Source organism: Callorhinus ursinus, unplaced genomic scaffold, assembly GCF_003265705.2.
Source record: "Callorhinus ursinus isolate GAN/ISIS: 27379988/994484 unplaced genomic scaffold, GSC_fseal_2.0 scaffold6, whole genome shotgun sequence".
Classification (NCBI taxonomy): domain Eukaryota; kingdom Metazoa; phylum Chordata; class Mammalia; order Carnivora; family Otariidae; genus Callorhinus; species Callorhinus ursinus.
The window spans coordinates 61,421,795-61,434,650 of NW_027397068.1; the positions used below are offsets into that span (position 1 = coordinate 61,421,795).

Sequence of the window (12,856 nt, forward strand, 5' to 3'; positions counted from 1 at the left end):
ACCATATTTCCAGTTACCATTACTGGCTGAGAAAGATAATCCTAAATTCAAAGATATTTAGTAAAATGAAAAAATAAGGTATATTTCAACAGAATATTTATTGAATGCCTACTTGTGAGATATTTTAAATAAATCAAATGTATATGAACATGTCTTTAAATTACTTATAATGTTAGATAATATTGGCATGAAGAATATAAATTCTTTGGTGTTAATATAGTGCACTTAATAATGGTATATTAGTAATAATATTCAGGCTCTGTGCAATGGAAGGGCAGAGTTTACATTCCATGCAAATAAAGGATATTAAGTCCCTGAAGTGAGAGTGTTTCAAATGTGAATAAGTAGGAAAGTTTTACACCATCTTTTTCTTTTTAACATACCTTAGTTCTGAGAGATAATACTTGTATTATAAGTAAATTCATCCACTGTTTTTTTTTTTTTAAGATTTTATTTTTTATTTGTTTGACAGAGAGAGACAAAGTGAGAGAGGGAACACAAGCAGAGGGAGTGGGGGAGGGAGAAGCAGGCTTCCCGCTGAGCAGGGAGCCCGATATGGGGCTCGATCCCAGGACGCTGGGATCGTGACGTGAGCCGAAGGCAGACATTTAACGACTGAGCCACCCAGGCGCCCCAAATTCATCCATTGTTGATGATGATGACACTTCTCCCTACCTTTATCGTGTAATGTTGCTGCCCATCTCAACATCTCTGTTCTGTGCTGGCTCTTTCTCTTTATCTTGTGCACGGACTCCCCCCTGAAGTATGGACCAGAGCAGCCACAGCTGAAAGTCTAGCTAACTAGGATAGTCTTAGAATAGTGTTTTTCAAGTTTTAATGTCTAGATCCACGGTGGCAAGTACATTTTACATTGAAACTCATTAAATGTGGGCATATAAAAAGCTTAGACAAAAACTTAGCAAAACAATAATGACTTTTCTGTGTGATTTACTCTATTCTACTCTAAGCCAAAGATGAAGTTAGAGGACATGATTTAAGTCAGAGAGAAGCTAAATTATGAAAAAACTTAAAAGCCTGGATTTAAGATATCAGAATCAACTTAGATTATACAACTGAGGAGGTTAATAAACCCTGACTACTGAGGGAATGATCAGATTTATTTATTTCTGAGAATCAGGTATTGATGGTTCAGTTCCTTGAGTGATGATTATATTGAATAAGATGTAAGATGTCCGAAGATGTATTCTGTCTCAAGTACAGGTATAGGGAATAGAGACCTCCATAGAGACTTCTATCTTAATATTTGCTGTCTTTTACACACCATCAGTTTCTATTTTATATTTGTTGGCAGGCAACTATTAAATTTCACTCCTCAAATTTTAGTTATTCAGTATTTATTTAATCCATAATCAATTTTAATGTTCGTTGGTACTTGCTGAAGAGTATGGGCATTTTATTTTTTTATTTTTTAAAGATTTTATTTATATGACAGAAAGGGACACAGCGAGAGAGGGAACACAAGCAAGGGGAGTGGGAGAGGGAGAAGCAGGCTTCCCGCGGAGCAGGGAGCTGGATGCGCGGCTTGATCCCAGGAGCCCGGGATCATGACCTGAGCCAAAGGCAGATGCTTAACAACTGAGCCACCCAGGTGCCCCGAGTATGGGCATTTTAGAAGTGCAATTAGCCAAACCAGAATTTAAAATATACATTTTTGTATAAAATATTTTATATAATACATATATATAACTTATTATGATCATAAATTATAAACTGAGTCAAGTCAGGCCTTCAGGGTAGCTTGGAGTTAATTTTTCTCAGACATAAAGAAATATTTTATTGAGTTTTCAAGATGCTAGTTATACATGGAATTGAGAATAGCTGAAGGCATTAGTTTCCATGAAAATCTATTTTATTAATGAAAACCACATTTATGTTAATTTGATATGTTAAGCATATAAGCTCAATATGAATTGTAACAAATTTTTAAAAACTGTTATAAATCATATTTTCCCTTATTATATTTATTCCTTAGTGGTCTAAATATATAAAAGCATCTCTAGATATATACCAATTAAATAATGACCATCAGATGATTTTTTTAAAAGATAAGAGGATTTGAAATTGGGCAAGATTTTAAAAAGCTGTCATACCTAATATTTTTTATCAAAGGGATGAAGATATTTTTCCTGCTAGCTTGTGTTAACTAAGCTTCAGGTTTAACTTGAAAGGTTAATTTAAATTTCAAGTCATTTTTTAAACTCTCAGATTGTGTGTGTATGCATGCTGAGATCATCTGCCTATATTATATCTTACAACATTTCATTTGTATATGAAAATGCTGTGTTTGATAGGCATTACATTATTAAGTGAATGTCACCCATAGCTCTAACAGGGTTATCTTATGGAATAATGAGATTTATTTATTTATTTTTTTCTTTTAATTCCTCTGGTTGTGAGAAATGAGATCAGATTTGACTTGTTTATATCACATGCAACTATATTTCATTCAGCTACATTTCCTTTATTTTTCCTAATGAGTAATATCTCTTTTTACACATATTTTTAATTTCAGGCTCCAGTAGTTGTGAAAAATGAAATCCTGTTTGACTTGTTTTCAGCAAATGAACATTTACTCTGCAGTGAGGTATGTAGGGAAGTTTTAACTGAAGCCTGATTGCAGAATACCTTCCAGACCTGCCTAAAACGGTTCCCAGACCGTCAATTTCAGTTCTCCCTTGCTCACCTCTAAGTTTTGGTATAACTCAGTATTTTATAAGCCACACATTCTAAGAGGAAGAGAAGCCTCTTAAGTTGAGTTTAATGAGCAAATGGTGGGAAAATGTTAGCCATTAACATTGCTGTGCCCCTATTCTCCTGCCCTTAGACCCAGAGTAGCTGGGATCTCACGATCTGGGCATTTCTTCTCTTGATGCACGTGCCTAGCAATTGACATTAAGTTGCTTGGAACTTGCTCTGCACGGTGCTCAAGGGCAGGGTGTCATGATGTTGTTTGACATGCTAATGCAGGGAAAATCTCACCTAAACACTTCCACCTTTCTACCCTGGGTTTTTTCCATCAGAAGTAGACCTGTTCCACTCCTCTAAGGCGGTTATATCAGAAGCAGGGCATTTTTTTAAAAAATTATTTTCTCCCAGAAAAAAAATCTGACCCAGTCAGAATTAATAGTCATTATTGATTCTGACCAATATTAAAGTCAAAACATTTCTTTCTTCAACCAGGATGTACTGATTAGTATAATGTTATTTCTGAATTGTTTTATACTTTATATTTTAGTCTAAAATATGCTTATTTTATGATCCAAAGCATGCACAGACTTCAACTTTTCATTTTTTAAGGAAGCATAAAATATTCTATAGCAAAATCCCAGATATACATACAGAAAGATACTTGATTTACCTTTCTTTTTCAACTAAACTAAACCTAAAGAAATGTCCTAGATAATGTAAATTAAGGAAAACATAAATCTTATAAGGTTAGCCTCAAGTATTTAATCTTCTTATAAACTAGGCAGTTAAATACGAGATGATTATCATCAGAAAATCCTATAATACTAAGGGTAATGTCTTTACTTAAAACCCACTGTGACCCAGAGATTTTTTATACATTGTTTCTATTCCCTAAAAAATGCTGGAAAATAGATAGCATAATCTGCATTTTACAGACTGCATTACATAAACTGCAATTTAGAGATGGTGAAATGACATGCCCCAGAGCAGAAGGATCTGAAGGAAGATTCAAATCCTGGTCTCTGTTTCGTCTCGGAAGCTTAACTCCCCACTGCGCCTTGCAGCCTGTTGAAAACTCTGCAAGTGGGAATTTTACTTAGAGCACTTCTGCACCTACAGATTGGCATATGAAATATGAGACTTAGAGGATATTTAAACGTGTGTGAAATTTTAATTCTTTCTCATATTGCATTCCTTGTCTAGCTGATCCTATTGACATAAAAGAGATCATTTTCTTCTCAAACTTCTCAACGTTTATAGACGGGTAGCTTAATCATTTATAAAAAGTTAATTCCAAAATAAAATTACCCCAGCTCTCAGAAGCATTCATTCTCTCTCTCTCTCTTTCTGTGTCACACACACACACACACACACACACACACACACACACACACACAGCTGAAATGAAGGTCAATGACAAATGGAGGTCAATGTTAAACCACTGACAGTTTACTCTGGAAACAGCTCTTAGCTGAGTGTTTAATGCTAAGTCTTTTTAGCCTGTATTGTGACTATATTTCCTGACAACAAAGACAAGAACTATGACTTTATTCTGTAGGTCAGAAATCAAAATGTGGAGCATATTACATGTAGAATTTAATATGAAAAAGTAGATTGGAAATAGGTTTTCGACTGGTTTCCCGCCTAAATTACAGTACCAACAATGGAAGAGCAACTGATTAACACTAATGGCTTTTGTCTCTAGCTGATGAGATGGATTATCAGCGAAATCTATGCAGTGTGGAAGATATTCAATGGAGCTACTTTGAACAATTATTTTAAAGGGAATGCAGGGGAACCTCCTCCTCTCAACTGGAAGCCCTGGGAACACATCTACTCTCTGTGCAAGGCTGTGAAAGGTCACATGCCTTTATTCAATAACTATGGAAAGTATGTCGTGAAACTTTACTGGATGGTAAGTAAGTTCACATTCATGCACATTAAAATTCGTCTGTCCTTTGTATTGAAATATATTTGTCTTACACGCTGTTACCTAGGCTAATACAAGATCATGCAGTTTATACAGGACATCAATTGTGCAGTCACTGGGAAGATATGTCCTACACGTGTAATTTGGGATCAATAACAAACATCGTTGTTTGTCCTGAGACCCCAGTCTCATATGCTTTTTACAATGGTGTTGCTTGGACCATGGAGGGGTGGTCCTCTGCTATCTCTGTCCTCTCAGGCAGTTGGGCTGTGTGGGCAGGTGGATGCCCGGGGCTCTCTTACTTCCTCCTTTCTCCGTGGTGTGGGATGGGGTCTTGAGCAGAGGGAGTGCTTGAGCATGGTCCATTCTTTCTCTCCTGGTATTTGCTGCTCCTGAGGGGCCCAGTCCCACCCAGTCTTTGCCCTAAACTTGAGATTTGTACTCATGTTAGCAAATCTTACCTTGACAAAAAGTTTTTGCTTCTGCCTGAAAGGGAGCAAATGGGAGAGTAGAAATAGAGAATTAAAAATCCCCTAGTTAATAAGGCAAAGTAGGCTCACACCACATTTAGCAACACTAGACTATGAAACACCTTTGAGTTTTTGTTGGTGGAATGGTCTTTCTAAAGGCCCAGACTCATAGGCAGCGCCAGCTACATTATTTGCAGAGCCCCTTGTTAAAAAAATTATTAGGAATGTCAATATGGTGATAGCAGCACTTAAAAAAAAAAAAAAAGCATAGGGTCCTTCTAAGTGTGAGGTTCCCCGTGACTGTACAGGTTCCACACCCATGAAGCTGGTCCTGGTCACTATGGAAGAATATTCTTGAACATTTGAGGGTGTGGGGAAGTATGAAAAGTTAATCATCCCATTCTATATTTCTAAAATTATGACTCTCCCCAGTGAGCCAGAGTCATCCATCTTTCCTGGGATGGGGAATGCTGGAAGGCCAGCCTTTAGGAATTAATGGGATCATTACAGCAGAAGGTAAAAGTGAAGAAGGTAATATTAGCCTCTGATCTCTAATATAGGATTTTTGGTGGTTTGATGTTCAGTGCAAGACAATAGACTTTGAAAGTCAAAATTTTGCGAGGAGAGAAAATGACTTCCTAAATGTCTTTATCTTCCTTGGTTACAGGAGGCCGATTTGGCAGACAAGAGTTCAAAGTTTTGATGTGCACCAAGGAATGAGAGTGAGGATGTGGTGTTAAGAAGGTGGATGCGCCGTGCATGTGTGGCTATGGTTGAGGGATTACAGAGTGCAGGCAAACACAGGAAGAGGGAGGAGGCCAAATGCCTGGGTCTTTGCCCCCTCCCCCATTTTCCATACATTTGCTTACACTTGAGGTGGGAGTGAGTTCACAATTATTAAGTATTACAAAGCAGCATCAGTGGAATATTAAACCAGCCCTGTTAGTTTCTCTTTCTCTGCTTCCTGACATCCTTCCTTCTTCGCAAATTTCCTTTTGGACAGAGGCCAACATTTATTAACACTTCATTCCGTTTTACAAAGAAACTGTGATTTATTTCTCTTTAACTGTACTGATTCCTCATAAGCCCAAACCCACTTGGATTCAGAATTCAAAAAAAATATTTACTCTAATTTGAAATTTCATTCTGAACCCATCGTTTAAGGAGTCTAGATAAGATAGCCCTGGGGAAAAGAGGGGCCGGATGTCCAGTGGCTTCTTCTGGTTCCTCACCGGTCTCACCTGAGGAATGGCTTGTGGGGACTGCTGCTAAGCTGTTGAGCACTGAGATACAACATGTTCCAGATGAATTATTTTTGTAGGCAATTTGTTGGCGCTCGTGGCTGAAGTGCAAGGCCATATTCTTGCTCACTGAGATTGAGAGAAAGCTTTATTGGCTCTCGGCATTTCTAGATCCACTTATTGGTCCCCATGGACCCTTCAGGGTCCCTTGCACACAGAGGCAAAGGGACCACATGCCTCAAGATAATAGACACCAAACCATGCCATGGAAAGAATACAGATGAAGATAAAATATGGTAGTTATGTAGACGAACCTAGCAAAAGTCCTGACGAGGAGTAGATTTTCAACACTATTAGTATGTTACCTTCTTCCATTTATTCCTTCCTTTACTCTTTCCCATTGCTATTACCTTCCACTATGAAAGCCATCCTATCAGATCCCTCCTCTTTCCGCCTCTCATTAGAGCCAGGGGAAAAGCATGTGATCAGCTTACCAGGTGCTTACTTGCTCAACAACCATTCTTATGTGAGGATGTAAAAATGGAGGGGACACACAGAGATGGTGACAAGGCTGTGTCCCCTGCTCCTGCAACATGGCCCTGCTGTGTGTCCTTTGCCAAACGTACTTAGTTCCTGCCAAGTTCTGATGCACAGTCCTCTAGCATCCCATCAAATCTGTACATCCCTTATATACCTCTTGAATTACCTATACTTTACCTACTTATAAAACAGGTTATTTAAAGTTTTGTTATGGAGTTGCAAGTGTTCTCTTGTGTGTTGCAGATAACCACATAATGTGGGTATAGAAGTGCTTTGAAATTTGTCTTTTAACCTTACATCTTCCACCCAACTGAGACTTGTAATTTTTATGTAGTTGATTATGGCATTATTTTTCTTTACTGAGTCTAGGACGTATATGTTATTTAAAGTTAGGTATCACTATCTTGGGGCACCTGGGTGGCTCAGTCGTTAAGCGTCTGCCTTTGGCTCAGGTCATGATCCCAGGGTCTGGGATCGAGCCCCGCATTGGGCTCCCTGCTCGGCGGGAAGCCTGCTTCTCCCTCTCCCACTCCCCCTGCTTGTGTTCCCTCTCTTGCTGTGTCTCTTTCTGTCAAATACATAAATAAAATCTTTAAAAAAAATAAATAAATTTAGATATCACTATCTCAAGAATATAAAAAATATTTCCCCTTATTTTATCTACTATTTCAGGCTTTTTAAAAAAAATATTTGGGCCTTTGATTTATCTACTGCAAGAAATAAAGACCTGGTTTATTTTTTATTTTAAGGCTCAGCTAATTGCCCTAAGATTATATATTGAATATTGCACTTTTTGTCCACTAATTTTAAAAACCACTTTGATCATACACTACATTCTAACATGGACTTGTCTTTGTTTCTGGACTCGATTTCCTTCTGCTATTTTTCTTGTCCTTTTTTGTTTGTTTGAGAGAGAGAGTGTGTGGGAGGAGGGGCAAAGGAAGAGCATGAGAGAGAATCCCAAGCAGGCTCCACGCCCAGTGCAGAGCCTGACGCGGGGCTTGATCCCACAACCCTGAGATCATGACCTGAGCTGAAATCAGAGTTGGACACTCAACCGACTGAGCCACCCAGGTGCCCCTTTTCCTGTCCTTCTTAAATATCATATTGCTTTAGTTGTTATGAATTTATTGTTTTGATTTTTTAGAACAAGATCAGCCTAATATTCTTTTGCTTCAATATTTTCTTGGCATACAGGCTTTTTGAATAAACATTATTATTGGTATTTATCTTTGAACACATTTATAATTATGTATCCTTTATTTTTCTCTATAAAAGGGTTTAGTGCTTATCATCCTGCTGCACCCTCTCCTCTCTTGAGTCTTTTATTTTGATTCATCTTTCATTCAGCTGGAATATGCATTCCAGAATTTTATTCACTTAGAATATATATCCTGCATATTTTGGGTAATTTTAAATATCGAGGTCTATTTTCCTTTATATATGATTGTTATATGAATGATAATCTGCTTACATATGGAATACTTGGACAATACTTTTTTGTTTTGAACCCAACAGCCAATGCCTGAGTATCTTCTGGTTTTAGTGTTAAAAACACCCATTCTGAAGCCTTTACTCTACACCATATCTGAAACCCTAACACTTTATCTGACCTGTCCCTGCTTCATTTTTCTCTAGAGCACGGAGTATGGAGCATCCCATGCCCCATCCTCTTAGTGAATTCATTAGTGTATGTAAAAATATATAAGAAGCTATAGCCCTCTAGATGCTTTCTACACTTTCCACAGCTCTCTGTTTTCCACAGAGGCTGCACCAATTTACATTCCCACCAACAGTGAACAAGGGTTTCTTTTTCTCGACATCCTCTCCAACACATGCTATTTCTTGTCTTTTTTATTTTAGCCATTCTGCCATGTGTAAAGTGATATTTCATTGTGGTTTTGGTTTGCATTTGGTTTAGCATCTTTTCATGTGTCTGTTGACCCGTATGTATTCTTTGGAAAAATGTCTATTTCGATTCCCTGTCAATTTCTAATTGGAATATTTGTTTTTTGGTATCGACTCATATAAATTCTTTATATGTCTTGAATATTAACTTCTTATTGTATATATCATTTGTAACTATCTTCTCCCATTCAGTATGTTGTCTTTTTTTAAGGCTTTGTCTTCTGTGCAAAGCTTTTTATTTTGGTGTGGTCCCATAGTTTATTTTTGCTTCTGTCTCACTTGCCTTAGGGGACATATCTAGAAAAATGTTTCTACAGCTGATCTCAGAGAAATTTTTTTTAACGATTTTATTTATTTATTTGACAGAGAGAGAGAGAGGCAGGAGAGAGAGAACACAAGCAGAGGGAGTGGGAGAGGGAGAAGCAGGCTGCCTGCTGAGTGGGGAGCCTGATGCGGGGCTCAATCCCAGGACCCTGGGATCATGACCTGAGCCGAAGGCAGACGCTTAACGACTGAGCCACCCAGGCGCCCCTGATATCAGAGAAATTACTGCCTATGTTTTCTTCTGGAAGTTTTATAAATTCAGGTCTCACATTTAATCCATTTTGAGGCCTTTCATCCATTTAGAGTTTATTTTTGTGTACAGTGTAAGAAAGTGGTCCCATGTCATTCTTTTGCATGTAGTTGTCCAGTTTTCCCAGCACCATTTGTTGAAGACACTGTCCTTTCCCCATTATGTATTTTTGCCTCCTCCTTTGTCGTAGATTAACTGACCATATAAACATGGGTTTATTTCTGGGCTCTCTATTTGTTTCATTGACCTGTAGGTCTATTTTTGTGCCAGTACCATACTGCTTTGACTACTAAGGATTGTAGTATACCTGAAATCTTGAATTGTGATACCTCCAGCTTTGTTCTTCTTTCTCAAGATTGCTTTGGCTATTTTGGGTCTTTTGTGGTTCTCTACAAATTTTACTATTATTTATACTAGTTCTGTGAAAAGTGTTGCTGGTATTTTGATAGGGATGACATTGACTCTGTAGATTGTTTTGGGTAAGAAGGACATTTTAACAAAATTAATTCTTATAATCTGTGAGCATGGAATATCTTTCCATTTGCATCATTTTCAATTTCTTTCATCAATATTTTAAAGTTTTCAGAGTACAGGTCTTTCACCTCCCTCGTTAAGTCTATTCCTAGGTATTTTATTCTTTTTGGTGTAATTGTAAATGGGATTGTTGTCTTAATTTCTCTTTCTGCTACTTCATTATTAGTGTATAGAAACACACTGATTTTTGTATATTAATTTTGTATCCTGCAAGTTTACTGAATTTATTCATTACTTCTAATAGTTTTGTAGTGAAATCTTTAGGATTTTCTATGTATAGTATCATGTAATCTGCAAATACAACTCCAGTTCCTTTTGTAAGGTAAATACACAAGCCGGATTACAATACTCTCCTGCTAGTTTTCCCCTACTTTGGTCTATTATTTAAAATTGGAATTGTAGTCCTTGAAAGGATATAGAATACCGATAACAGTGATAATAAATAGGCAGATAGATGCAATTTTTACAGGACAACAAACAAGGACTTTGCTGTCTCAGAGACCACATTCATGTGCTAGAGAGATGGTACCTGGTTTTCTGGTTGGTAGAAATTTGTTCTCTCAGGGCTAGGGGCAAAAATTTTTACCTGTTTCTACCTAATTCCCAGGTGGTAGGGCTGGGTCAACATCTGTGTGCCTGACAGGTGTAGTAAAGAATTAGAAGAAATTCTTTCTGACAAGATAAACATTTTCTTTTTCTTTTTTAAAATCTCTTTCCAGACATACACAATTTAATTTTTGATTTTTCCTTCTAATTCTAGTTCAGTATTTATATGTCTATCCTTTGTTTTTCACTTCAAATATTTAAGAAACATATTCATAACAATAAGTTCTATTACCTTCTACTGCTTGATACAGTATAAGGAGTATAACCACACATCTTGGTTCTACATATTTTCCTTGCCATGTCACATCTCCTACACTTTGAGTGTTCTTCTCCTTGCTGTTTTTTTTTTTCTTTTTTGACTCCAGTTTCTTGATGCTTGCTCACCTTTTTGTTATTGGACATTGATTTTCCTTCTCTGCCTTATTGCATATATATGTTCTCACGCTTTCCTGCTGTCCCTCCAAACATTTATCTTAATCATTCTTTGAAGTTAAACCAACCTGTCAGAAACTCTCCACCTGACGTTTAAGGTGCAGATTTTTACACCAGCATTCATTTTTCCCATGAAAGTATTTCTACTATTTCCAGTTTGGATTCTAAGGACCTAGCATCAAGGTTCTTTGACATCAGTCAGACAAATACTTGTTGAGTAGCATAAAGAACAGTGTTATAAAACAGAGAAGTTCCTCTCTTCTTTCACCTGGAAGTGGTATTACCACTCCTGGGGCCACCTGCAGCCGGGTCAGGTACTTTCCGATTTCAGCATTCCTCTGGCTCCTTGATAGAGGCAATTAAGTGAGCGCTTTCCACTCAAAACATGTATTGCTCTTGGCAGCCTTGCTGTGAGTGTCCCGGTGCTTTCATCTGTCTCTGAATAAACAGGGAAAACACACACATTGGGACCAAAAATTTTCTCCAGCTGCCATCAATCTATTGATATAAAAAAAAGTGTTAGCTTTTGTTTCTGATAGACCCTTACATTTTTAAGCACAGAATTATTGTCAAATTCAGAGTTTCTTAGACAGTAAGGTGCAGAAAACCATCAGTACCAGCACTACCTTTTTTGCTTCCCGAACCCCAGCCCAGACCCCCCTGAGACAGTCTCTGGCCAAATCCTGCACTCCAGCATTTGAAACAAACTCTCTCCCGCCCAGTGACATTTTTGTTCTTTAAACTTGAACAACAGTGTTTTCAAGATATAGACCATGACAAATTATTTTTCTATCATTAAATTACTTTTTCCAAAATAGAAATGTTTTTGTTATTTCATTATCATTAACATTGTAAATGCTTTTAGTAAAATAAGTTCAAACATTATTAAAATGTTCAAAGTGGAAGGGGCGCCTGGGTGGCTCAGTAGTTAAGCGTCTGCCTTCAGCTCAGGTCATGATCCCAGCCTGGGATCGAGCCTCACGTCGGACTCCCTGCTCAGCGGGAAGCCAGCTTCTCCCTCTCCACCTGCTTGTGTTCCCTCTCTCGCTATCTCTCTCTGTCAAATAAATAAATAAAACCTTTAAAAAAAATGTTCAAAGTGGAGAATGAAAATTCATTATGATTCTGCCTACATAGACAATCACAATAAATGACTGATGTGTATCTTCCTAAACTTTTTTCTTTTAAATATATGTAAACCTACTATATATAATTTATAGCAACAATGGGATGGTACTTCTTGTTCTGTAATGTATTTTTTCTCTAACTATGGGCATTATTTATGCTAATATATATATATTGATCTACCTTGTACTCCTTTGTTCAAATGTAACAATAACCATACATATTTTGTTAATTTCATCTTGACATTTAGATTATGACAACAGTGTTTTACCAATACCAATTCTGTAAAATAGCATCTTTGTGTATATATTTTTGCCCGCTTATAGGACTATTTTTTCTGGGATTTCTACATGTGGAATTACTCAATTATATACAAACTCTTAAGTTTTATAAGTATATCCAAGTTACTCTTACATTTTAATTTGTGTGCAATTTACATTTGATATAATTGGGATTTAAGTCTGTCATTTTATTATTTGTATACTCTGTTACTTCTGTTATTTACTTATTTTTTTGGTATCTGTTTCCCTTTTCCTGTGTGTTTCTTGAACATTCTTTGGGATTCCATTTTGAGTTATCTCTAGTGTTTAGTATATCTCTATGTATTACTTTTTTTCCTAGTGGTTGCTCTAGGGATTAAAATATACATGCTTAACTTATCACAGTCCAGTAATAGCACTTTGCCACTTAGATCGGAAATATAGATACTTTACCACCATTTGGGACCCTCTATCCCCCTCCCTTTATAGCATAGCTATCTAGATATTTTCTTTATACATATTCAGAA

At 37.0% G+C, this 12,856-nt stretch overlaps 1 protein-coding gene across 8 annotated transcripts in view; it reads left to right on the forward strand.

Annotated features, from left to right (window-relative positions):
- ADGB (androglobin) overlaps positions 1–12,856 on the forward strand; it is a 166,054-nt gene that overhangs the window by 33,386 nt on the left and 119,812 nt on the right. For 6 of the 8 annotated variants that reach the window (XM_073894052.1, XM_073894055.1, XM_025866291.2 and 3 more), the window contains 2 exons: positions 2,534–2,605; positions 4,415–4,624. The exons of the other annotated variants lie outside the window; for them this stretch is intronic. In XM_073894052.1, coding sequence (XP_073750153.1) covers positions 2,534–2,605; positions 4,415–4,624 — 282 coding nt within the window. The remainder of the gene's footprint in view (positions 1–2,533; positions 2,606–4,414; positions 4,625–12,856) is intronic. 8 annotated transcript variants of the gene reach the window in all.